This window comes from Salmo salar, chromosome 13, assembly GCF_965601325.2.
Source record: "Salmo salar chromosome 13, fSalSal1, whole genome shotgun sequence".
In the NCBI taxonomy this organism is placed as follows: Eukaryota; Metazoa; Chordata; class Actinopteri; order Salmoniformes; family Salmonidae; genus Salmo; species Salmo salar.
Window position 1 is genome coordinate 74,974,874 of NC_138303.1, and position 27,946 is coordinate 75,002,819.

A 27,946-nucleotide genomic window follows, 5' to 3' on the forward strand; every position below is an offset into this window, starting at 1 on the left:
ACGGTTTGTCTTTGTTGAAATGTGGTTACCATGATGACATGATCCTGTGTATGAAGTTTCACCCTCAAAACAACAGTTTACCTTTATTACTTTTTTCAAATTCAATGTATTTTCAATGTAGATTCCACATCACAATATTTTGACAAATTACGTTGAAACAACGTTGACTGTCTCCTCCAGTTTGTGCCCAGGAGCCTACATGTGACCAGATGAATTAGGAGGAGACATGCAGTCTTTTGTCATGTAGTCAGCCCCACACTAGAGTTGATATAGTATTATTTATTTTTTTTACAATTTATTTGCACTGAAGCTACCTTGCTTTGATCCAGGCGGTAGAGATTCCGTGATGTAACTGTGCCCTCTTGCCCGCGCACCGCCCCTCTCTCTCCCTCAGTCCGCATTTGGTTCTGCAAAAGGAATTGACGGGTGCTGCTTGGAAAATCGGTCTGTCTTTAAGGATTACTGAAGCCAAAAAACGAGACTTCTTGAAGACGAAAAGGTTGCGTTATTATTCCTAGCACTGTCTGAGACAACTTCGCATGCTCTCCATTGGTAGCCTAGTTAAATATCCTTATCCTGGCGTTGAAATAAGGAAATGGAGAACTCAGTTGATGTCTTCCTGAGTCGATTAAACAAGGTGGACATTACATGGGGAGGACTTATAGTCGTTATTCACTAATCATCCTAACTGCAGTGCCAGTACGTCATCGAAGACAGGTTTCTGGTGATTATGGCAGCAAACCCACTCTGGAATGAAGTGTGAAAAATAACATTCCAGGCGCAGGTAACTTCAAATTGATATGCTGTAAAACATCTACATCATGGACGTCTTTAAATGTGTCTTGGGCATGGATGTTGTAATTATTCGACAAGTTGAATAATTTCGCGTCCAATTCTTTGCAAAAGTTAACAGTAGGCTATAGTGTTTATATGGGCTTGCTTTCGTTAATCAAAATATTACAATTTGCGTTTTATTTACGCAAATGAATAGGCCTACACATTCGCACCGACGAGGTATAGCGAATCCAACCAAATCGTCTTTTGATGGTGTGCCTGAACTTGAGAGATTTTCTGATACTTCAAGGGAGTCTTTTCTGTTTAAACGGGGCGTTCATCCGTGTGATATTTGACAGTCTACGTATTCCGGAGTTTACTTGCTCAGTAGAGAGCAACCTGTTTCTCATGCCACCACTTGGAGACTGAAGGGAGCCTACCCAAGATTTGTCCTCACAGACTCTTTTGAATGAAAAGTAGCCTAGTCGAAGAAAAAGCTTTTCAAATGATTACAGAGCTCTGGTAACTTTAACGTTGTTTACCACCTAAATTGCGTTATGCACAGGCGTCGCAAAACAATGTTTTGGAGACCAACATTTCGAACATTCATTACATATCAACATGTAGGCTAATGGTTGTAATATTTCATTAATTACATGCAACAGGTTGTTTTTAATGAACATGCAAGTATCTGCAATCTATAAGGAGACAGGAGAGTGATTCGTTTTCACTAGATTGTTCAAGAAATCTTTAAAATATGTTACAATATCGTTATGATGTAATTGGTAAGTGCATTTTCTGATTCAAAGATAAAAAGGAAACATCTACGTTTTGAGGGCGAAGAGGAAGGTGTTCTGTGTTGCAACAGGTATTCATTTACAACAGTCAGAGATGAAGGAAAAGTCCAAGAATGCGGCGAAGACGAGACGAGAGAAAGAAAATGGAGAATTTTATGAACTGGCGAAATTACTGCCTTTACCTTCGGCCATCACATCACAACTGGATAAGGCTTCAATCATTCGGCTGACAACCAGTTACTTGAAGATGAGAGCCGTGTTTCCGGATGGTAAGTTATGCTACCACTATCAATTATGATTAATCATAATTAGGCCTGTGTCTTCAGAAGAGGCACATGTCAGTTTTTAAAACATAATATTAGTCTTCCTATTATACTTTTAACAAATACATATTAGAAAGGGCCAGAAAATATAAGAAAATGCATGCATTTTCATTGTGTTAATTTTGAAATATATGTACATTTTCGGGGTTATTTAGATTACCATTGTCACTTCCCCTAGTTAATGTTTCTATGGACAAGGACAGTTATTTGTCGGAAATGAATCTCCAGTAGAATTTGCCAATTATAAATATCTAAAATATATGCATCCCACTGAGCACAGACATCAGTTCAACGTCTAGTTGTGATTTACATTTTGATGAGTTGTGAATTCAATGTGAAATCCCAAAAATGTCAACATGTCAATGGATTTATATTAAATGTTGGGTACACAATTACGACATTCCTTTACAATGATTACTTTTTGCAAATTTTGCAAAACCAATTTTCCACTTTGATTCAACGTCATCACATAGATTTTTTTGGGCCAGGACACAACGTTGATTCACCCAGTGTTTGCCCAGTGGAATATGACCATGCATGCCTAAAAGTGCCATTATAATTGTCACCAACTTTCCTCTTTCCCACCTGGTCATACAATAAAAAAAAGTACTTATTTTACAAGTTTACAACTTCACATTAATAATGTTTCACTCCTATACATGTGGCTCTAGATTATGAGTTATAATAAATCATCCAATTATGGTCAATAAAAGGAACACTTCGACAGGCTAAACCTGAGGAAAACAGCCTTCTTCCTCTCATAGAATTGATCTGTCATCACTCATAAAGTCATAGAAACCTTTAGGCACGGACTAAAAGGGCCGCCCGTTAGTTCTGGATTTGAATAGCTAAATGTATGACCATTTCACCATTAAAATCTTGTGGAATCTATAAATAATTAAACCGTATAACAATATTACAAAAATAAAAAGTGTAAGCCTACATCTATTATAGTCTTGATCATATTTAATTACAGTAATCAAAAATGTGATTTTGATGTAATTTCAAATATTTGGAAATCAATTAAACTAATATTCTCTTAAATTATTTGGCCAATCGTTGGGTTTTTTTATGGAGCAAAATCAGACACTACCCTAAAACAACCAAATAGCCATACTATTGTAATTTAAAATAAACGCAACTTCCATGACAAAACAGAAATGGATTTATGAACTAATAAATAATAATAAATAATAAGCTAATAACCTACTTCGAGAAAATGCATTATGCTGCCTCTCAAAAGTACAGACCATAGGCCTCCGTTGTAAATTACATTCACTTACAGGTGAAATATTATTTAAGCACTCCAAGTTATAGCAAATATGATTAGATAGGATTGTTTATTCTTAATTACAATGTTTCACACGAAATATAGGCCTTAATTTTTAATTAACTGTAGAAATTAACAGTCACTTCAAATTAATACGTAGGCCTAGGCTAGGCCAAAATACAGTCTGCCGTAACATTTTTGTTTTTACTTTCTCGTTTGACATATTGATTATTCTAACATCAGATGTATGGAATATTGTTTGGGTCTACATGTAATTCACGACATCCTGGTACTGAGAGAGATGTGACCGCCGTCCAACGAGTCTATTAATGGCCACTGTCCCTCACATTTGTCAAATGTGTAGGTTTATTTTGCAAGTAACCAATGCTTGACTTGGGCATGACCTCATCGGAGCTGAGTATCGGTACCATCATTTTCTACTGGTTGAGCGAGCTCCTGTTCCTCTTCTAGAATAGTAAATCAAAAGTATTGTGGGGCACCTGCACCTAAATATAAACAGTAGGCCTACCGGCACCCAAATTGAGTACCGGCACCAAATTTCAGTCCAAGTCAAGCACTGCAAATAACTATTCTGGGGCTTCAGAAACTTGGACCCGAGGCAGATTTCAATATGATGCGCAAAAGTTTGTGAAATATAGGCCTATCACCTCACGCAAATTATGTTTATCTCGTGCATTCCATGTGCAAAGTGTGCAAATTAAGCAAATATAGGCCTAATTTATTTTAGTTTGAGGTAGTCCTTTAAAAAGAGTAATAAATAAGCAAACATATTTTTTCACACGACCTCAAATTGCTTCCACTTATGCCTATAGCGGGGGTGCAAGTGCAACGTCTCTGTCGCAGCCACTTACGTGATTTGGGCCTATAGAACCGTAAAAGGCCTGTCCTGCACAGCACCTAATCCCTAATCCCGTCTATCAAATCAAGACACAGGGAATTAAATGGATATTGATGGTGAAAAGTATGAAATATAAGAGTTAAAATTGTGACCTATTAACCATGAATGTTTGTCCAAAACATATTGTGCAATAGCCACTATTTAGCATATTTTCCCCAGTTTTGTAACTCAGTCAAATCAAAGCACTCAAAGCAAAGTTAAATTGAGAAAATGTAGGGTGCTCAATGCTCATATGTTTTTCTGAGAACCCAGACTATAGAGTGCATTCGGAAAGTATTCAGACCCCTTGACTTTTTCCACATTTTGTTACATTACAGCCTTATTCTTTAATGGATTCAATAGTTTTTTTCCCTCATCAATCTACTCACAATACCCCACAATGATGAAGCAAAAACAGAATTTTAGAAATTTTGGCAAATTAATTTAAAAAAAAACTACTGAAATATCACATTTACATAAGTACTCAGACCCTTTACTCAGTACTTTGTTGAAGCACTTTTGGCAGCGATTACAGCCTTGAGTCTTCTTGGGTATTATGCTATAAGCTTGGCACAACTGTATTTGGGGAGTTTCTCCCATTCTTCTCTGCTGATCCTCCCAAGCTCTGTCAGGCTGGATGGGGAGAGTCTGGCTGGGCCACTCAAGGACATTCAGAGACTTGTCCCGAAGCCATTCCTGCGCATTCTTGACTGTGTGTTTAGTGTCGCTGTCCTGTTGGAAGGTGAACCTTTGCCCCAGTCTTAGGTCCTGAGCGCTCTGGAGCAGGTTTTCATTGAGTATCTCTCTATACTTTGCTCTGTTCATCTTTCCCTCGATCCTATTTCAGGTCTCTCCAGAGATGTTTGATCGGGTTCAAGTCTGGGCTCTGGCTGGACCACTCAAGGACATTCAGAGACTTGTCCCAAAGCCACTCCTGCGTTGTCTTGGCTGTGTGCTTAGGGTCGTTGTCCTGTTGGAAGGTCTGAGGTCCTGAGCACTCAGGAGCATGTTTTCATCAAGGATCTCTCTATACTTTGCTCCGTTCATCTATTCCTTGATCCTGACTAGTCTCCCAGTCCCTGCCACTGAAAAACATCCTCACAGCATGATGCTGCCACCACCATGCTTCACCGTAGGGATGGTATTGGCCACGTGATGAGTGGTGCCTGGTTTCCTCCAGACGTGACGCTTGGCATTCAGGCTAAAGAGTTCAATCTCGGTTTCATCAGACCAGAAAATCTTGTTTCTCATGGTCTGAGAGTCCTTTAGGTGCCTTTTGGTAAACTCCAAGCAGGTTGTCATGTGCCTTTTACTGAGGAGTGGCTCCCGTCTGGCCACTCTACCATAAAGGCCTGAGTGGTGGAGTGCTGCAGACATGGTTGTTGGTTGCCTCCCTGACCATGGCATCTTCTCCCCCGATTGCTCAGTTTGGCCGGGTGGCCAGCTCTAGGAAGAGTCTTTGTGGTCCCAAACTTCTTCTATTTAAGAATGATGGAGGCCACTGTGTTCTTGGGGACCTTCAACGCTGCAGACATTTTTTGGTACCCTTCCCCAGATCTGTGCATCGACACAATCCTGTCTCGGAGCTCTACAGACAATTCCCTAGACCTCATGGCTTGGTTTTTGCTCTGACATGCACTGTCAACTGTGGGACCTTATATAGACAGATGTGTGCCTTTCCAAATCATGTCCAATCAATTGAATTTACCACAGATGGACTCCAATCAAGTTGTGGAAACATGTCAAGGATGATCAATGGAAACAGGATGCACCTGAGCTCAATTTCGTGTCTTATAGCAAAGGATCTGAATACTTATGTAAATAAGGTATTTCTGTTTTACATTTTTTATACATTTGCAAACATTTCTAAAAACATGGTTTCGCTTTGTCGTTATGCGGTATTGTATGTAGATTGATGAGGACTTTTTTTTATTGAATCCATTTTAGAATAAGGCTGTAACGTAACAAAATGTGGAAAAAGTGAAGGGGTTTGAATACTTTCTGAATACACTGTATATGAAATAAGTGACACTGGCCATTGATTTCACAGCATTTGACAAATTCCACCATTCTACAAATTAATATGATGGACAACCTGGTATGCTAATATTCAACTTCATCACACATCATAATTCATTTCAGATTTAGGGGTTATATTTTCAGATGACAGTTGTGACATTTCTGTGAATGTAACACTTTCTTTTAAAACATGTTTCATATGTTTATTTTTCTTTTCTTTTTTTCTGGTGATTTTGTCAAGCCATAATTTGCAAACAGACTTATTGAGTATAAACACACAAAGGTTCCCACTGGGCACACCATGTCAATTCAACGTGGATATTTGGGAAATATTTGGTTGAGATGTTGATCAATGAGATTAAAACCTATATTCACCCACTCAAAAAGAAAGCCAAAAGTTATTTAAATTTCCAATGTGTTATCATTATGTTTCAACCATCTAAAAGCACAACCAAATTCCAATTCATTGATGTGTTATTCTGGTCACGACGTACATAGCTAGTTCGTTAGCTAAGCTAGCCACTTGTAGCTAGCCAGTAACTCCTCCAGTATGTGCAGATGTCATTTCACAGGATTTGTTTTTGGTTACAGTTTAAAGCCATAACTTTTGGAGTTTTTGCCAAAAGTCGATCTTTAAAGTAACTTTCCAGTGTTTCCAGATTTGTATGAAATATGACCTTTAATAAATTACAATATGAGTGAAATAGTTTTCCTTCCAAAAAATGGCAATTAAGTGTGTTAAAAAGCATCTTCTCTGTGTTGGAATGGTGTGGGTGTATACCGGTCATTCAAAATATTAATGCCAGCTCATTACCTCTATGAGGAAATAGCAAGCATTTTTGTCTGTTTGAGATACAAGTTTGAAGTGGGGTTTTTGAAGTGTTTTTTCTTCAATTCATGCTTTGGTCACAAAAACGAGTATAGGATGAGTCAACAACGTTATTTGGGTATGAGTTAATTACAATATATGAACTTTTCAAAGTTATATTTTCACTGGACAGTTTCTTTAAAACTGTAACATTTTCTCTTAGCATCATGGAAAAATGTGTAGAGTAGTGGGTAATTAAAACTGCAACATTTTCTCTCATCCTCATGGCAAAATGTGAAAAATAGCATGAGATGAGCTATAAAACAGCACACTTGTCTTTCTGCCCTATGGCAAAATGTGTAGAATTGCAGGAAATTAGCTTTAAAATGGCAACATTTTCTCTCAGACTCATGACAAAATTTGTAAAATACCATTATAAAACTGCACTGCATAAAACTGTAAAATGTGTTGAAATGCAGGAAGTTAGCTGTTTCCCCCCCCCAAAAAAAATCAGTCCCCCTCCGCAAAAAAAACATGTCCTTTTATTTTTTGGGGGTTGGAGGGCCTTCCAATTATCCTTCCACTTATACAGTTTTTTCAAAATACCCTTCCATATAACCCTCATAGGACCCCTCAAGAGAGGCATAATACTGTATGCCATGTCAAACTGTGTGGAATTGCAGGAAATACGTTCTTAAAATGTACAAAATAAATCTGGGGGCTGAATTTTCTGTTAATACATACACCACAATTTTGCCTGTGTTTCAACCATTTAAAAGCACAGCAAAGTTCAAATGGGAATACAATATCAGATATTTTGTTTATTTATACAACAGATTTTTTATGTGCTCCCGATTGGCGCAGCGTTCTAAGGCACTGCATTTCAGTGCTTGTAACGAACGTTGTTGGAAGGATGGTCGGACCAAGACGCAGCGTGGTTTGGGTTCATCATCTTTTATTAAATTGAACCAGCAACAAAACAAGGAAACAGAAACCAACGAAACTGACAGCCTTGTAGGGCTAAAAAGCAACAATACAAAATCAGGATCCCTCAAACAACAGGTTTGAAAAAAAAAACAAAAAACAAAAGGCTGCCTAAATATGATCCCCAATCAGAGACAACGATAGACAGCTGCCTCTGATTGGGAACCATCCCCGCCCAACATAGAAAAACAAAAACTAGAGTACCCACCCTAGTCACACCCTGACCTAACCAAAATAGAGAATATAAAGGATCTCTAAGGTCAGGGCGCGACAGTACCCCCCCACAAAGGTGCGGACTCCGACCGCAAAACCTGACTCTATGGGGGAGGGTCTGGGTGGGCATCTAGCCTCGGTGGCGGCTCCGGTTCGGGACGTAGACCCCGCTCCACTCGCGGATCCCTCCGCTTCCTTGGAACCGGACCGTGGATCGTCGCCGGAAGCTCCGGACCATGGATCGTCGCCGGGTACTCTGGACCGTGGATCGTAGCCGGAGGAAACAGACCGTAGATCGTCACCGGGGACTCCGGACCGTGGATCGTCGCCGGGGACTTCGGACCGTGGATCGTTGCCCGGGACTGCGGACCGTGGATCGTCGCTGGAGGCTCCGGACTGGGAACCGTCGCTGGAGGCTCCGGACTGGGAACCGTCGCTGGAGGCTCCGGACTGGGAACCGTCACTGGAGGCTCCGGACCTTGGATCGTCTCTAGAGGCTCTGGGCCGTGGATCGTCTCTGGAGGCTCCGGGCCGTGGACCGTCTCTGGAGGCTCCGGACCGTGGACCGTCTCAGGAGGCTCCGGACCGTGGACCGTCTCAGGAGGTTCCGGACCGTGGACCGTCTCAGGAGGTTCCGGACCGTGGACCGTCTCAGGAGGTTCCGGACCGTGGACCGTCTCAGGAGGTTCCGGACCGTGGACCGTCTCAGGAGGTTCCGGACCGTGGACCGTCTCAGGAGGTTCCGGACTGTGGACCGTCGCTGGAAGCTCTGGACTGGGAACTGTCACCGGAAGCTCTGGACTGGGAACTGTCGCCGGAAGCTCTGGACTGGGAATTGTCGCCGGAGGCTCTGGACCGCAGACCGTCGCTGGAGGCTCTGGACCTCAGACTGTCGCCGGAGTCTCTGGACCTCAGACCGTCGCCGGAGCCTCTGGACTGCAGACCGTCGCTGGAGGCTCTGGACCGCAGACCGTCGCTGGAGGATCTGGACTGCCGACCGTCGCTGGAGGCCTGGTGCGTGGAGCTGGCACAGGACGTATCGGGCTGGGGAGACGCACAGGAGGTCTGGAGCGTGGAGCCGGCACAGGACGTACCGGGCTGGGGAGATGCACAGGAGGCCTGGTGCGTAGAGCTGGCACAGGACGTACCGGGCTGTGGAGGCGCACTGGAGGTCTGGAGCGTAGAGCTGGCACAACGTGTCCTGGACAGATGACAACCTTCGCACGGGAAGTGCGGGGAGCTGGCACAGGACGTATCGGGCTGTGGAGGCGCACTGGAGACATGGTGCGTAGAACCGGCACACATTGTACCGGAACGATAACACGCTCCTCAATGCGAGTGCGGAGAGCTGGCACAGGACGTGCAGGGCTGGGGAGGTGTACTGGAGACCTGGTGTGTGGGGCCGGCACAGTCTTCACCAGACGGCTAGCATGCTCCTCAGGACGAGTACGGAGAGCTGACTCAGGTGGCATTAAACTGAGGACACGCTCCTTAGGGCGAATGTTGTGCCTCATGCACCAACACAACAGCTCTCTCATAACTCTCTCCTCCAATTTCCCCATCAACTCCTTAACTGTCTCTGATTCACTCCCTTCACTCCCCTCCAAGTTCACCTTCCTCTCCCACTGGCTCTGGTTCACACCTTGGCTCCTCCGACCATCCCGTGTGGACTGGCTCTGGTTCACACCTCGGCTCCGCCAACCACCCCGTGTGCCACCCCCCAAATATTTTTGGAGGCTGCCTCTTGGGCTTACGTCTTGGATGCGAGCCTCGATGTCGTCGATTCTCCTCCTTCGTTGCTGTCGCCTGCTTCCATGGCAGGCTTTTGTCTCCTGCCATTATTTCATCCCAAGTCCAGGATGTCCTCCACTCCTGGCTTTTCTCCCAGGCCCAGGATCCCTGCTCCTCCTGGGCACGCTGCTTGGTCCGTGGGTGGTGGGATCTTCTGTCACGAATGTTGTTGGAAGGATGGTCGGACCAAGGCGCAGCGTGGTTTGGGTTCATCATCTTTTATTAAGGTGAACCAGCAACAAAACAAGAAAACAGAAACCAACGAAACGTACAGCCTTGTAGGGCTAAAAAGCAACAATACAAAATCAAGATCCCACAAACAACAGGTGGGAAAAGGCTGCCTAAATATGATCGACAATCAGAGACAACGATAGACAGCTGCCTCTGATTGGGAACCATACCCAGCCAACATAGAAATACAAAAACTAGAGCACCCACCCTAGTCACACCCTGACCTAACCAAAATAGAGAATAAAAAGGCTCTCTAAGGTCAGGGCGTGACAGTGCCAGAGGCATCACTACAGACCCTAGTTCGATTCCAGGCTGTATCACAACTGGCCGTGATTGGGCGGCGCACAATTGGTCCAGCGTTGTTCGGGTTAGGGTTTGGGCGGGGTAGGCCGTCATTGTAAATAAGAATTTGTTCTTAACTGACATGCCTAGTTAAATAAATGTAAAATAAATAGAAGATTCATGTGTTATAACTGTGCTTCATATAATAGCAGAACCAAATGATCGGGATTACAGTTGAGACCACATTAAAAATACATGGTGCAAGTGATCAGTGCCATTTGAGATTCTTCACAGATTATTACAGCAACTGATTAAATGAAAATACATCTTCATCAATCTGCACACAATACCCCATAATGACAAAGCGAAAACAGGTTTTTAGCAAATTTATATAAAATAAAAAACATAAATACCTTACTTATGTAAGTATTCAGACCCTTTGCAATGAGACTCGAAATTGAGCTCAGGTGCATCCTGTTTCCATTGATCATCCTTGAGATGTTTCTACAACTTGATTGGAGTCCACTTGTGGTACATTTAATTGATTAGACATGATTTGGAAAGGCACACACCTGTCTATATAAGGTCCCACAGTTGACAGTGCATCTCAGAGCAAATACCAAGCAACGAGGTCGAAGGAATTGTCCGTAGAGCTCAGAGACAGGATTTTGTTGATGCACAGATCTGGAGAAGGGTACCAAAAAATGTCTGTAGCATAGAAGGTCCCCAGGAACACAGTGGCCTCCATCATTTTAAATGGAAGAAGTTTGAAACCACCAAGAGTCTTCCTAGAGCTGGCCTTGGTCAGGGAGGTGACCAAGAACCTGATGATCACTCTGGCAGAGTTCCAGAGTTACTCTGTAGAGATGGAAGAACCTGCCAGAAGGACAACCATCTCTGCAGCACTCCATCAATCAGGACTTGATGGTAGAGTGGCCAGACAGAAGCCACTCCTCAGTAAAAGGCACATGACAGCCCACTTGGAGTTTTCCAAAAGGCACCCAAAGGACTCTCAGATCATGAGAAACAAGATTCTCTGGTCTAATGAAACCAGGATTGAACTCTTTGGCTTGAATGCCAAGCGTCACGTCTGGAGGAAACCTGGCACCATCCCCACAGCATGGTGGTGGCAGCATCATGCTGTGGGGATGTTTTTCAGTGGCAGGGACTGAGAGACTACTCAGGATCGAGGGAAAGATGAACAGAGCAAAGTATAGAGAGATACTCAATGAAAACCTGCTCCAGAGCGCTCAGGACCTGGGGGACTGATTTTTGAAACAACGTTGATTCAACCTGTTTGTGCCCAGTAGGTTGTTTGCATGTCCCAGTGTCCAGCATAATAGACAAATAATATCACAGCAAGTGAGAGTGACTGTAGGAAAAATATATCTTGTTCTTAGTGACGTAGGGGATTATGGATGTGGGCATGAGCAAATAATGGGATCTGAGTCAAGCACGAACTAAAATAAAATCTTTAAATACAGCAAAAGTACTGCATAAGGGTGTGTTTCTGAAATCTACTCTCATATGTAACATCTCCCGTTAGTCCAACCTTATACAAGACTGGTGGACATGTGTGCTTGTAGGATTCTGTGCACTCACTTTGCATCAGCTGAAAATACATACACTACTTTCAACCTATGTGATTTAAAACAAATACAAAAATCAAATCAAATAAAATGTATTTATATAGCCCTTCGTACATCAGCTGATATCTCAAAGTGCTGTACAGAAACCCAGCCTAAAACCCCAAACAGCAAGCAATGCATGTGAAAGAAGCACGGTGGCTAGGAAAAACTCCCTAGGAAAAACTCCCTAGAAAGGCCAAAAACCTAGGAAGAAACCTAGATAATGATACAGGATGGAGCAGCTTGAAAACCTTTAGTATTACCAAGGAGGATTAAATGTATGTTATACATTACAAGGTTCAATACTTCTCAAACCATTATGAGCAGCATCTCAAGGGACAATTGTCGTGATTGATGTCCCCTTTAATACTGGCAGGTGTCCATCTTTTCATTTGGCGTAGAAGACATTGTGTCATTAACCCGTACCATTGAGATTGCAGTATCTGACCAGACCAGGAAGAAAAATAATGTAAGGGTATATATTGGGTCCTCTTCATAGTGTCCTCTTCTCCTGGAAGCAGCTCGGTAATGAATTCTACACCTATTGTGTGTTTCCTCTATAGGGCTGGGGGAGGCCTGGGGCCAGCCTACCAGAATCAGCCCTCTGGACAACATGGCAAAAGAACTGGGCTCCCATCTACTGCAGGTGGGATATTTTCAACACAGATATATGACCCAATATACACAATACAAATATGTAACACAATATTGCAGTACTATATATACAACATACAGTACCAGTCAAAAGTTTGGACACACCTACTCATTCAAGGGTTTTTCTTTATTTGTATTATTTTCTACATTGTAGAATAATAGTGACATCAAAACTATGAAATAACACATATGGAATCATGTAGTAATCGCAAAAGTGTTAAAGAAATCAAAATCTATTTTATATTTGAGAAAAGTAGCCACCCTTTTCCTTGATGACAGCTTTGCACACTCTTGGCATTCTCTCTACCAGCTTCATGAGGTTAATGCGTATGAGCCAATCAGTTGTGTTGTGACAAGGTAGGGGTGGCATACAGAAGACAGCCCTATTTGATAAAAGACCACTGTATGGTACTGTATGTATTTAGGACAATTGTAGTGTTCTGAAGAGGAAATGCCATTGATGTTTCAATGTTTTTGCTATGGAATTTGTAGGCTTTGCCAAGAATTTGTAGTGGATTTCATGCCATGATTAGAGCCAGATGTGATAGAACAGAGTGTGGTTTTTGAAAGACTACAAAAGAGTAGGCATAAAAGGCATTCTTAATCATACACCCATATGCTGATTTATGCACAATGCAACGTCTAATATCTACAATTCTAACTGACCTTCTATGCATGTTATTATCCAAAATGGATGGTATATTTTCGGGTCTAACATGTTTTGTTCCCCAGACTCTGGACGGCTTCGTATTCGTTGTCGCTTCAGACGGCAAAATCATGTACATCTCTGAGACTGCATCAGTCCACCTCGGCCTATCCCAGGTAAGACATCACTCTGCCTCCATTTTGGTCCTGGGCCATTGCGTATGCCACGAGCTTTGGGTCTGCCTCCCTCAACACAACCAAGGTCAACTAAGGGGCATCTGCCTCCTGATATACCTGTTCAAACATTGATTTGATAGTCAGTAAAACAGACTGCAGAATGCTACGCAAAGTTTGCCTAAGTTCACCTAGCACAGATAATTGAGAAGGTATGGGGTGGACACAGAATATGATCTGTCAGTCTATTCTAGGTGTTGTTGAGTTATTTTCCTTTGTGTTTGGGCGCTGTTCACAATTTGTTGGCAGTCCACCCACTCTGCCCAGAGAGGGTGAAAACGGGCTTTGGTGATGAAATTTCACTTTACATTTTACCAAGACAAATATGATTCTTCATGTTCTGAATCTATCAGTGGGGTCTTTCTCTAAAATATCATTACCAATCCAAAAAGTCAGATTCCGTAACCTAATACATCCGATAATAAGCACCAAGCTCTGTTGACAGAGTGGTGCCACTTCTCGCAGTGACGTTTGAGGATTTTACATGTTGTGGTGGTCTTCTGCAAAAAGTGAAATTAACATGGTAGAAGCTGAAAATAAAAAGCTTGTGGTATGCTAAGTGTTCCGTTGATATTTCAGAGATATGCTTGTTTTTCTGATACATTTTTACGAAATAACAGGAATTTTGCATTAATATGAATAGAGTATACTAAAATATGAAAACACTACATGTCATATCTCAAAATCCATATCTATCTTACCTTATATTATCTTATATTGTTTTATGTTCTCTGGATTATAAGAAAGATGACGAGTTCAACCGTGAGCCTGTCAGTTTGCCTTAATTCTCACACAGCATCCAGCCTAGCTGACACAATGTTATTTTCAGATTTTTGACCTACAAGGGTAAAAACTCCAATAACTTTTGAACAGATTATGATAGAGAAATTTGGTATGGATCATCAGTTTTTCTTAGCGGAGTATCTACACAATTATACTGATCAAAAATATAAACGCAATATGTAAAGTGTTGGTCCCATGTTTCATGAACTGAAATAAAAAATCCCAGAAATGTTCCATATGCACAAAAAGCTTATTTCTCAAAATGTTTCTGCACAAATGTGTTTACATCCCTGTTAGTGACCTTTCTCCTTTGCCAAGATAATCCATCCACCTGACAGGTGTGGCCTATCAAGAATCTGATTAAACAGCATGATCATTACACAGGTGCACCTTGTGCTGAGGACAATAAAAGGCCACTCTAAAATATGCAGTTTGTCACACAACACAATGCCACAGATGTCTCAAGTTTTGAGGATGATTTTTACGCGCTTCAGTACTCAGCGGTCCCGTTCTGTGAGCTTGTGTGGCCTACCACTTAGTGGCTGAGCCATTGTTGCTCCTAGACGTTTCCACTTCACAATAACAGCTGACAAACTGCTTGTTGGAAAGGTGGCATCCTATGACGGTGCCACGTTGAAAGTCACTGAGCTTTTCAGTAAGGCCATCCAATGTTTGTCTATGGAGATTGCATGGTGGTGTGCTCAATTTTAGACACCTGTCAGCAACGGGTGTGGCTGAAATAGCCGAATCCGCTAATTTGAAGGCGTGTCCACATACTTTTGTATACTGTATAAAGTGTATTTTATTCTGTTTACCCTGCCTTAACTGAGGTCCAGGCAGTTTGACTGAGAAGCAGTGTATCGTTGCTGGTTTGGCTTATATATATTCCAGTAGGACAGTGTGATCAGCATTCTTCGCTGCTTGACACTTCATCAGTATTGGTGTTCCCCCAGAGACAGATGCTCTGTCTAGCTAACCCACTCTCCACACGTGGACTCCCACTGAATCATCTCATTATTCACACGCGGTGACTGAGAATAGCGAAATGGAGTCAGCGGCAGCCTCCCTCAAAACAGAGGTTTATCCTTAAAGTACTGTCTCTGATGTGTTATACTCTTGGCCTCTACTTCGAGCATACCGTCATTCTATCTGGTTCACTTTCCAAAAGGGTAGAACATAGACTTTTGGGGGTACCCTAGAAGTAGTGGTCCTGACCAAAGCAACTATTTTATGAATCAGTTTTTTAAAATGGAGGTGCCCACATTGATTTTAGCTGAGCTACTTACAGTATAGGGGTGTTCTGCTTATGAAAGTGGTCAGAACCTAAAGTATGGAACCGCTGTCATCCTAACACTGCACTCATGTAAAGAGATTGTGTACTGAGCTGTGGATAGCAAACAGAAATGCTGATGTCTTGAATGTACCTCCCCTAAGCAAACTTGGACAGACACATTGACGGCTGTGCTCAGAAAGCATGCGAGAGAACAGGGGGGCTGAGCAACAGCAATAACTCAATCCAATAAAAACAGCCCAACCACCCACTTTGAATGTGGCGCTCTTGCACGCAGGCCTGATGTAAATTATGCTTGTGCACACCTGTGTTCGCTGTCAAGCTTATTCAAATGGACCATCCACTGTTGTTGATATCTTGTGTGTGTGTGTAGGGGGTGGTGTGTGTGTGTGTGTGTGTGTGTGTGTGTGTGTGTGTGTGTGTGTGTGTGTGTGTGTGTGTGTGTGTGTGTGTGTGTGTGTGTGTGTGTGGTGTGTGTGTGTGTGTGTGTGTGTGTGTGTGTGTGTGTGTGTGTGTTTAGTGGGCTAAGGTTAGGGTCGTTTTCAAATTAACTGTGAAAGACAAAACAGTATGTTGAGAATGCCTCTGTTTTAACACTGAGGTTAACCCATCTTCCATTGTAAAATCTAGATGCCTGTTAAGTATCAGTAACCCACATATCTTAACTTACATTGGTGCTTTTACACACTAGAGGCGGTCAGTGCTCCGATCATGGCCTTATTTCTATTACATCATATTGTATGACTCTTATGCATATTCCATTCACCCAGTTCAATGTAACAGCGATAGGTTTAGGCTACTACATGATACTCAAATTTTCCATAAACCCATCTTGAGGTTGCTACAACCTAGCCTATGAATGAAAGTTTACAACGTCGGTGCACACAGGTCGAGAGACAAATTTGAGGTGTCAGACAGTGAGACATGGACAGACAGTGACATTCAATACCGTTTTGCACACTCTTGCCTGCAGTTGCAAACGAGAGTTTATATTGGACAAATTCAGGTATGTTTAGCCCTGTTTTGTTCCGTTTGTTTCCGTTTAAGTTCACTTTCATAGCAGCCACGTTGTATTCCTTCTTGCATCTATGCGCTCTCCTCCTCTCACGTCTTCCCTTCACTTGTGAACTTCAATGCACAACACATCAGCTGTATGTGACCAGGCCAAAAAAAACTTTCCAAGCCAAACCACTACACACAGCCTACACTGTTGTCACCATATTAGCTAAAGTAAAGTCATAGTCAGCATAGCTAATAGCACTGTTAGTAAACCCACTACAATCATGCAGTAATGTTACAGTGAACAGTTAGTAAGCAGTTACACTGATGTGCCCCGGTGGCAATAAATTAGTTATACCAAAAGCTTACCTTGACTTGGAAGAGTTCCAGTGTCATGTTGGGAAAGTCATAGCCAGCTAGCTAACATAGCATCCCTCTGTTTGAGCAGCAGTAGGCTAAACTAGCTAGCTGCATTTGCTAGCTAAGTAAGTGAAACTGAAAGTGAAAAAGAATGACGAAATCTCTCTATTTCTCTCTTGCTTTTCCTTCACTTAGGAAGATATTCATTTGTTCAAAACTGTTCAATTATTGTCTTTCTCTCTCTTTGAGTCAACTACTGACCACATTTTATACACTGCAGTGTTAGCTAGCTGTAGCTTATGCTTTCAGTATTAGATTCATTCTCTGATCCTTTCATTGGGTGGACATCATGTCAGTTCATGCTGCAAGAGCTCTGATAGGCTGGAGGACGTCCTCTGGAAGTTATCATAATTACTGTGTCTATGGAAGGGGGTGAGAAACAAGCGCCTCCTAGGTTTTGTATTGAAGTCAATGTACCCAGAGAAGGACGGAAGCTAGCCGTCCTCCGGCTACACCATGGTGCCACCCTAAAGAATGCTGTTGAGGCTACTGTAGACCTTCTTTGCAAAATAGTGTGTTTTAATCAATTATTTGGTGACGTGATTAAATTGAGTATAGTTTATCTGAAAAGGATAGCTTTAAAAAAAAATTACAATGAAACATTTCATGAAATTCACTGAGTAGGATGGTCCTCCCCTTCCTCCTCTGAGGAGCCTCCACTGTTACACAAATATTTCACTTGTTGCTCCTGAACACCATTTCTGTGACACCAAAAAGCAGAGCAGTCCTCTATCATCCGTCCCAATGCTCTCTCACTACAAAGCATGGATTACTCGAGCCTAACTCCACACTATGAAGAAACCAATTTGTTGTTGAAGTGGGGAGCAGTGACCCGCTCGCTGAGTGACCCAGCCCCCAAATTTGAGAGGTAAAATAGATCAGAGGGGAGCCTAGACGTTGTTCTGTGTTCTCATGCAAATGATTGGTTCTTTCATAAATTAACCCAAGTGTTTCCTGACATCATCCGCCTTTGAGACGGAGCTGAAAGTGATGCAGAGATCAATTTTTGTCCCCTTCCTCACTTCCAACACACAGACATATGCATGTACGTATGCATGCAGGCACAGGCACTCACACACACGCACACACTCACATGTACGCACACGCACGTGCGCGTGCACACACACACACACACACACACACACACACACACACACACACACACACACACACACACACACACACACACACACACACACACACACACACACACACACACACACACACACAAAAAGTCAGTGTCCCCCTTCAATAGGCATTTCTCTTTGATAATGTAATCCCTTGTAATGACAGAGTATCATCCTGCTAAATGATCAAAAGACCTCAAAACACCATTCAGAAAGACTGTCTTCTTCACTGTTGTTTTAAGATGGCGCCGGAGAAGAAGGCAGCTGTTTTACGTGCCCCCAACCAATTGTGTTTTTTTGTTTGTTTATTTGCATTGTTTATAACTTTTCTTTTTCTTATTCTTATCCATATTTTTTTTTAAACTGCATTGTTGGCTAGGGGCTCGTAAGTAAGCATTTCACTGTAAGGTCTACTACACCTGTTGTATTCGGTGCATGTGACTAATAACATTTGATTTGATTTGCTAGGGATGACATGTCACTGAAGAAATGATATGCTGGTCTCTAACATATGTAATGTAACTTGTCATTTTCTCAAATTTCAGGCTGATGAAAGTTGATGTGATGTGATTAACCGGTGCCCCCACACATTGACTCTGTACCGGTACCCGCTGTGTATAGCATCGCTACTGTTATTTTACTGCTGCCGTTTAATTATTTGTTATTTTATTTAAAAAAATGTACTTATCTATTTTTTACTTAACACTTATTTTTATTAAAACTTCTTAAAGCATTGTTGGTTAAGGGCTTGTAAGTAAGCATTTCACCTGTTGTATTTGGCTCATGTGACAAATAACATTTGATTTGATTGATTTGTTTCTGTCAGGTGGAGCTGACGGGCAACAGTATATTTGAGTACATCCACCAATCAGACCATGATGAGATGACGGCCGTGCTCAGCGCCCATCAGCCCCTCCACCATCACTTCCTGCAAGGTGCCTAATATGCTAGATTCATTCACTCTCCTTTTCTATTTTCTCTTTCTCCTTTTTTCTTCCTCTCTTTCTGTCTTTCTTATTCTTTATCTGTCTCTGTCTGTCTTTCTTTCTTTCCCTTCCCTTTCCCTTTCTACTTCTATCTCTCTGAACCAAGTCACTTGATCACGATTTTCCCTCATGCAAAATGTACTCAACTCTCTGTACGTTTATAAGCAACAGTGTTGGTACTTCAATGAGGTCTACCTCTATCGTAAGAATAAAGGCAACTATAACAACATAGTACTTGTGTACAAAGTACAATGTGTAGCACCATGATGCATAATACAAGGCAATACTCAGGCAGCCTCTCTCTCTCTCAGAGCAGCAGGCAGGTTTTCATTATCTTAGTCTAGGAGCAGCATCTTAAGTCTTATGTGATAACAGGACTAGACATTCTGTGGAGTACCAACTTGGGCTAACCACATCCACATTTGCTGCTTTATTTGGTATTGGTATTTGGTATTTTATTAGGATCCCTATTAGCTGTTGCGAAAGCAGCAGCTACTCTTCCTGGGGTCCACACAAAACATGAAACATGAAATAATACAGAACATTAATAGACAAGAACAGCTCAAGGACATTAAACCAGGGTTTGTGTGTGTGACTGTGAAGGTGAAATGTTTTTATTTTGTCTCCTCTCCTCTCTCTCTCTGTGTGTGTGTGTGTGTGTGTGTGTGTGTGTGTGTGTGTGTGTGTGTGTTACAGAGTACGAAATTGAGCGCTCTTTTTTCCTGAGGATGAAGTGTGTATTGGCCAAGCGTAATGCAGGACTGACGTGTGGAGGATATAAGGTAGTACTATAATGAAATTAAATATTTGAAATCACATTTCTTAGTTACTGTATTCCATGATAATCTGCGTCTCTGGAAGTAGTAAACATTTCATGAATATCAATAAAAGAGAGAAAGTAGCTAATTCAAATTAAACACCTACAATTTAAAATTGTCAGTTCAAAACAAATATTTCTTCTTTCTTCTATTTTGAGATTAACATTTTTTTTTGTTCTATTGAGGCTATAATGTTATTATAGTCTTATTACAGTGTTAACAGGTTATTTTTAACTGCATATTGTTTGTCTAAGAGTCTCAGCAGCTGCAGCATTTCCACTTGACTCACTCAAATCTCCAACAACAACTACCTCTTCTAAAACCCAGTCCACAGTCGTTCCTCCACCATCCTCCTCTCTGGATGCAACGGCAATATTCTTCACTCCCTACTTCTTCCCTCTCTTCCTCTCATCCCCTATAATATACGGCACCTAGCAGATTGCAATTGAGATCTGTTGTCAATTTACAGTTGAAGTCGGAAGTTTACATACACCTAAGCCAAATACATTTAAACTCAGTTTCACAATTCCTGACACTTAATCCTAGTAAAAATTCCCTGTCTTAGGTCAGTTAGGATCACCGCTTTATTTTAAGGATGTGAAATGTCAGAATAATAGTAGAGAGAATGATTTATTTCAGCTTTTATTTCTTTCATCACATTCCCAGTGGGTCAGAAGTTTACATACACTTAATTAGTATTTGGTAGAATTGCCTTTAAATTGTTTAACTTGGGTCAAACTTTCTGGGTAGCCTTCCACAAGCTTCCCACAATAAGTTGGATGAATTTTGGCCCATTCCTCCTGACAGAAATGGTGTAACTGAATCAGGTTTGTAGGCCTCCTTGCTCGCACACGCTTTTTCAGTTCTGCCCACAAGTTTTCTATGGGATTGAGGTCAGGGCTTTGTGATGGCCACTCCAATACCTTGACTTTGTTGTCCTTAAGCAATTTTGCCATAACTTTGGAAGAATGCTTGAGGTCATTGTCCATATGGAAGACCCATTTGCGACCAAGCTTTAACTTCCTGACTGATATCTTGAGATGTTGCTTCAATATATCCACATCATTTTCCTCCCTCATGATGCCATCTATTTTGTGAAGTGCACCAGTCCCTCCTGCAGCAAAGCACCCCCACAACATGATGCTGCCACTCCCGTGCTTCACTGTTGGGATGGTGTTCTTCAGCTTGCAAGCTTCCCCCTTTTTCCTCCAAACACAACGATGGTCATTATGGCCAAACAGTTCTATTTTTGTTTCATCAGACCAGAGAACATTTCTCCAAAAGTACGATCTTTGTCCCCATGTGCAGTTGCAAACCTTTGTCTGGCTTTTTTATGGTGGTTTTGGAGCAGTGGCTTCTTCCTTGCTGAGCAGCCTTTCAGGTTATGTTGAGATAAGACTTGTTTTACTGTGGATATAGATACTTTTGTACCTGTTTCCTCCAGCATCTTCACAAGGTCCTTTGCTGTTGTTCTGGGATTGGTTTTCACTTTTCGCACCAAAGTACGTGGTACCTTCAGGCGTTTGGAAATTGCTCCCAAGGATGAACCAGACTTGTGGAGGTCTACCATTTTATTTCTGAGGTCTTGGCTGATTTCTTTTGATTTTCCCATGATGTCAAGCAAAGAGGCACTGAGTTTGAAGGTAGGCCTTGAAATACATCCACAGGTACACCTCCAATTGACTCAAATTATGTCAATTAGCCCATCAGAAGCTTCTAAAGCCATGACATCATTTTCTGGAATTTTCCAAACTGTTTAAAGGCACAGTCAACTTAGTGTATGTAAACTTCGGACCCACTGGAATTGTGATACAGTGAATTATAAGTGAAATAATCTGTCTGTTAACAATAGAATAAATCATCTGTGTGAACTGGGCGTCCGCTACTGAATGGCCGGACGAGGCCCGCGCAGGCATAGGTTAACAGGAAGTGAGGAAGATAAATAGCGCCATTAGTATCTAGGCACGTGGCTGTTCCAGGGAGGCAGGGCTGGAGGGGAGCAGTGGAGGAGGGGGGATGGAGAGGGGCACTTAATGGGGTGCAGGCTGAGGTTTGAGCCTGCTCTTGCGGAGTTAGTGAGAGCAAGTTTGCTGCATTAGCAACAATGTTGTATCTCTATCTACTGTATCTATCTCTTGGATCCACCTAAATGTGGACACAAAACCACATTCTGGACACATAAGGCAAGGTGTAAAGCCTCTCTGTCTAGCTATATCTATGTATGTATCTGTATCTATCTCTATATTGCTGTGTAAAGCCCCTCTCATCTCTCTGCTCCGCAGGTAATCCACTGCAGTGGGTATTTGAAAATCCGTCAGTACGTGATGGACATGGCGCTTTTTGACTCGTGTTATCAGATCGTGGGTCTGGTGGCAGTGGGCCACTCCCTGCCTCCCAGTGGTATCACAGAGATCAAGCTCCATAGTAACATGTTCATGTTCAGGGCCAGCCTGGACCTCAAGCTCATCTTCCTGGACTCCAGGTATGGGAGTGAGTGAGTGAGTGTATTTTGTATTTATTATGGATCCCATTAGCTGCTGCCTTGGCAAAGTTAAGGCAGTTTGTACAGTCTCTTATGGCATGTCTTGTGGGGTATGCATGGGTGTCCGAGCTGTGCGCCAGTAGTTCAAACAGACAGCTCAGTGCATTGAACATGTCAATACCTCTCATAAATACAAGTAGTGAAGAAGTCAATCTCTCCTCCACTTTGAGCCAGGAGAGATTGACATGCATATTATTAATTTTAGCTCTCTGTGTACATCCAAGGGCCAGCCGTGCTGCCCTGTTCTGAGCTAATTGCAATTTTCCTAAATCCCTCTTTGTGGCATCTGACCACACAACTGAACAGTAGTTCAGGTGCTACAAAACTAGGGTCTGTAGGACCTGTCTTGTTGATAGTGTTGTTAAGAAGGTATAGCAGCGCTTTATTATGGACATACTTCTCCCCATCTAAGCAACTGTTGTATCAATATGAGTGAGGGAGGGAGGGAGGGAGGGAGGGAGGGAGGGAGGGAGGGAGGGAGGGAGGGAGGGAGGGAGGGAGGGGAAAAAAACATACACTGTATGTAAAATGAGACAAAAAAAACAAACAAAAAAACACCACAAAGGATGTGAACATCATGATTTAAAATGTTTTACTTTTGACTCCTGAACTCTGGATTCAAGGGTGGCTGAGTTGACGGGACACGAACCCCAGGACCTGATCGAGAAGACACTATACCACCACGTGCACGGCTGTGACGCATTCCATCTACGCTTCGCTCACCACCTCTGTGAGTCAGTCCCCCTCTGTGGCCACATTGTGACACTTCTAACTAAACAACCCACACTCTCCTTGAGAGGGCTAGGGTTTCTGTAAGTGGCAACTGTGGAGTTTCTCACAGGATATGCATGCAGGCTTAAGAGGAAAATAAAAATTATACAGTATTCATGACTCAAGGTATTCATGAGTATGTCAATGGAACTGAGCCTTTTGCAGTCACTCTCTCCCAAGCATTCTGTATGCATTCTATAGCTATGTGCACTTCTCTTTCTCTCCCTCAGTCTTTTATTCAGGCACGGTGCAGTCTGGGATTTGGTCTCTCACCCCCATCTTTCTCTCTCACCCCTCCCTCTCCTGCAGTGTTGGTGAAAGGGCAGGTCACTACTAAGTACTACCGTATGTTGTCCAAGCACGGGGGCTGGGTGTGGGTGCAGAGCTACGCCACCATCGTCCACAACAGCCGCTCCTCCAGACCCCACTGCATCGTCAGCGTCAACTATGTTCTCACGTGAGTCAACACTTTCACCTTTCGACCTGAGTGGTGCTGTGACAGGTGAATCATGCCCTAAAAAAAACGTCTATTTAATAGTCAAGGACATTTTGGGGAAGAAAGTCTGGGTTTGTAAGGTGGTGCACCCGGTGTGTGTGTGTGTGTGCGTGTGTATGTTATGCTAATCCAAGCTTTTCTGTGATGTATGTATATATCTCGCCACAGGGACGTAGAGTATAAAGATATGCAGCTGTCTCAGGAGCAGAGTCGAGCGGCCAAATCCAGCTTGGCCTTTAAGAGTGGCCCGGCCTCCTCTCAGGACCCCCGCAAACAACTTAAAGCCAAAGCAGTCAAGATCAAGAGCAAACTCAAAACAGCCCCCTACCCTCAGGTACTACAGACTACTGCTCCTCACTCCGAGTTACTAATACTGTTCATATGCACATACAGTAGCCGATATTATGATGAATAGCTTTTGCCAGCTTGGAAAAAGAGGAGACACTATTCACAATCTTTCCTCTTGAAAAGGAAAATATACAAAGTGACTTGATTCTTTGTCATAGCTCAACAAATGAGCTGTCCTCAGCACTGTATTCATTGCCTGTCTTTGATAGAAAAGAACAACACCATCATAACCTGCTGTCTATTGCCTCCACCTCCAGCCCAACATCATCTACCATCCAGACAAGCTGGACTGCTCCCCCCAAGGAGAGGCCTGGAAGGAGAGCCCCCCCTACACCCTGACCCCCTGCCAGGGGCAGAGCTCTGGCCCCTCTGGAGGCCCAGAGGCTGGAGAGGTCCTGTGTAGCATCAGCTCCCCGTATGGCCTCTCCTTCCCCAACCCATATGGACACCTACCCCACACGGAATCCCAGAGGAGGTTGCGACCCACCCAGGGTTCCTCTTCCGCCTCGCCCTCCCCGTTTTCCCCCAGCCTGGCTGCCCGGCAGCTGCTCAGCTCCCTGCAGGATCGAGGGGGCGAGGGGCACTGGAGCTGTGCCAACGCCAAAACCCATCCCGGTCACACCCTAAGGCCCTCTGTTGCATCGTGTGCCATCACCACTGCCACTGCAGCAGCATATTCCGGTATGGCTCTGGCTCAAAAGCATGGGGAAAGGCGGGCTCCCAATCAGTGCTGAGGAACGCAGAGCTCTTTCCACAAGCTTTTAAATGCACCACTAACTGATATAATCAGTTTACACTAGCATTGCTACATTTAACCAGAAATGGTACACTGTAACTGAAAACTGTAATTAATACAGTAATTTGGGGTATTATCAACAGTCAAATACTGAGAAACATTTTACTGCAGCATACTGTAAATGATGGTGCATTCTGGGAACATTTGTGGGCGGGGAAAGAATTGCTATATTTCAAATGATACTGTAATTTAATCTCACAGAATACAGTACCGTACTGTATTTTTGCACCAAAAGTGCCAAAAACCTTTTGACCACTAGTGGATGCATGGTATTATTGTTTCTGGCTCATTAACATATTTTGAGGCGTGCCTTGTAAGAGGCTATATTTGTTGCACCATTACTGAAAGTGCTGTACCAATTGAATTACTATGTGGTAGTAGTGACCCATCATTTTAAAATGTATAAGGGACAGATTGGTGTGGCAGCAAGTCTTAAACCAGCGACTAACCCAACTTCTAGAGGTGTCTGGTTATAGCCTCTTACTGTAATGAATGGCTGCTAATTCTATTTTAGCAACATTCAGTCAAATAGCTAGAGAATCGGTCATTTTACTTGTACTTCACGACTTGCCATTAGCAGGGCTGTAACGTTTTCGCTTACAGCTGTTTAAGACCACATGTTGCTATCTCCTCAAGTAATGTCACTGTAAACCCCAACGTAGGGTTTTAGCTCAGTTTCACCATAGCATTTTAGACTGAATCTCACGGAGCATTTCATTTCTTCACAGGCCCTACGGCGAGCAGGGGGTACCCCCACAGCGAACCCCTCCATGGCGTCCTCTCCAGCTGCTCGACCCTGCGCCCTATCAGCAGGTACAAGGAAGAGCCCTACGAGCATCACACGCTTGGCCAGAGAAAGACCACAGAGGACCGCCTGGCCTCCCAGTCACAGGCCACGAAAGAGGACAGCAAGCTGCCGTTCAATCGAGACCACCTCCACAAGGGCTCCGAGGGAGGTGGTTGCATAGTAGGGGAGAAGCCTTTGTCCTGTCCTCTGCTGAGTGGCTCTGTGCTGGAGAAGGCGAGCTATAAGCAGTCCGGGTCCCTCCACGGCCTGGGCCAGCCCTTCCCCATGCAGGTAGTGCTGGAGCAGCGCAGGAGGCTGTGTATGATGGAGTCCCCCTACAGCCACAGTGCCACTGGCCCCTTGGAGCACACGGACAGCAATTGGGAGCGGAGGACCCCCAAGCTGCTGGAGCCTGAGGCGGGGGAGAGGAGGATGTGGATGGGGGTTGGAGTTGAAGTTGGGGTTGGGATGGGGGTTGGAGTTGAAGTTGGGGTTGGGATGGGGGTGGGAGTTGAAGTTGGTGTTGGGATGGGGGTGGGAGTTGGGGCAGGCCTGCCGGCCCAGGCTCCGTACATGTCTTTGAACCTCCACCATGTCTTGGCCAAACACAGCTCCTTCCAGGCCCCGCCCTATGCTGCCCTCGGCCATTTGTCAGACAGCTACGGTTACCGTGGTGATGAAATGGGTTCTTATGGCTACAAGAGCCAAAGCCCTGCCTCTGGCTCCTCCCCTGAGACCCACAGGGAGATCCCTCATTACATCGGCACGTCCGTCATCATCACTAACGAGAGGTGACACAGCCTGGGGTTGAAGGTCAAGAAGGGACAGACACCCTTAGACTTCAGCCTTTTTGGTCAGACACAGACCATGACCAAAAGCTGTATCAGTGACTATGTCAGACATAAGTCGAGTCACTTTCTGGGGACCCCCATTTCTGTTTCCCCCGATGCTTTCTACACAAATAAACCAATGTCAGACTCCTGTAAGGAGCAGCCAGGAATTTCAGGTTTCTTGAATATATTATATTTGTGGCATACAGTTTAGCCAGTAGCATATGTAATGCATTCTAGTTCAAAGCCATTTCTTTTGATAAGACGTCAATCACCTTTGAGCCATACGGTACATCATTTGAGGTACAAATTATTGCCTGTGAAGAATACACCCCTCTAATGTTGTAACTCATAGAGGTACCAATCATACAGACCTGAACAAGAAGAGACTATAGAATGTAGCATGAGTTCAACCCAATTTGCAAGCTAGTTCAAGTGCAAACTGTTTCCAATGCACGTATAAGTTATGCCAACAGAAAAATTACAGTTGCAAATATTGAACGTGGACACTGTCTTGCAAACAGTAATGAGGGTAAATATCCTTCATCCTCTTTTGAAGTTGGAATTAATTTGGTTTATTCTACCCATAGCAGAGATTGGAAACGTAATGTGTTTATTTATTATTGTGCAACACAAAGCAGCTTGCTTATTTATGAAGGAAACCAGGGTCTAACAAGTATAATGAAAAAAAATCTACTGCATTGGGGGAAATTAAATGAAATAAAACAAGGTAGTTTGCTTTCATTCTGAATAAATAATTCAAATGAAATGTCATGCCAGACAGTCATTGTCCGTTTCTATTTTCAGCTCTTCTTTATTCCTCAGAATGCATCATGAATATCATCTGGTTATTGAAGAAGTCTGTGGACATTGCTGTGATATCAATCACGTCAAATGTCTGAATATGGAGCACTTTTATATAATAGTTACATATAACCTTCTTACTTTCTTTCTATGAGGTCATCTTGAAATACACATTTACATCCTCCTGCCTGTATCCCACCAACCTGGTAAAATGGGCCCTCCAAATGTACAGTTGTGGCCAAAAGTTTGGAGAATGACACAAATATTAAATTCCACAAAGTTTGCTGCTTCAGTGTCTTTAGATATTTTTGTCAGACGCTACTATGGAATACTGAAGTATAATTATAGGCATTTCATAAGTGTCAAAGGCTTTTATTGACAATTACATGAATTGATGCAAAGAGTCAATATTTGCAATGTTGACCCTTCTTTTTCAAGACCTCTGCAATCCGCCCTGGCATGCTGTCAATTAACTTCTGGGCCACATCCTGACTGATGGCAGCCCATTCTTGCATAATCAATGCTTGGAGTTTGTCAGAATTTGTGGGTTTTTGTTTGTCCACCTGCCTCTTGAGGATTGACCACAAGTTCTCAATG

The 27,946-nt window shown here is 43.1% G+C and overlaps 1 protein-coding gene across 2 annotated transcripts; it reads left to right on the forward strand.

The window, feature by feature from the left end:
* The first annotated feature begins 392 nt into the window (after window positions 1-392).
* LOC106567689 (single-minded homolog 2) lies at window positions 393-27,328 on the forward strand. Of its 2 annotated transcripts, none has more exons than XM_014137274.3 (12): window positions 393-784; window positions 1,643-1,840; window positions 12,582-12,664; window positions 13,405-13,494; window positions 18,998-19,106; window positions 19,854-19,939; window positions 22,258-22,457; window positions 23,141-23,247; window positions 23,598-23,745; window positions 23,953-24,118; window positions 24,390-24,813; window positions 25,657-27,328. In XM_014137274.3, exons 2-12 carry the CDS (start codon window positions 1,666-1,668, stop codon window positions 26,508-26,510), a joined length of 2,442 nt encoding a protein of 813 aa, XP_013992749.3. In that variant the 5' UTR covers window positions 393-784; window positions 1,643-1,665; the 3' UTR covers window positions 26,511-27,328. The 2 variants fall into 2 exon arrangements, with proteins under 2 accessions (XP_013992749.3, XP_013992752.3); XM_014137277.3 differs by lacking the exon at window positions 393-784 and adding an exon at window positions 831-1,296.
* The last annotated feature ends 618 nt before the right edge of the window (window positions 27,329-27,946 follow it).

Excerpts from the sequence above, each read along its gene's own strand:
- LOC106567689 (XM_014137274.3), top strand. The coding sequence starts at position 1,666 with ATGAAGGAAAAGTCCAAGAATGCGGCGAAGACGAGACGAGAGAAAGAA. Across the intron at positions 19,107-19,853 it reads CCACCATCACTTCCTGCAAG|AGTACGAAATTGAGCGCTCT; the intron begins GTGCCTAATATG and ends TGTGTGTTACAG. Across the intron at positions 19,940-22,257 it reads TGACGTGTGGAGGATATAAG|GTAATCCACTGCAGTGGGTA; the intron begins GTAGTACTATAA and ends TCTGCTCCGCAG.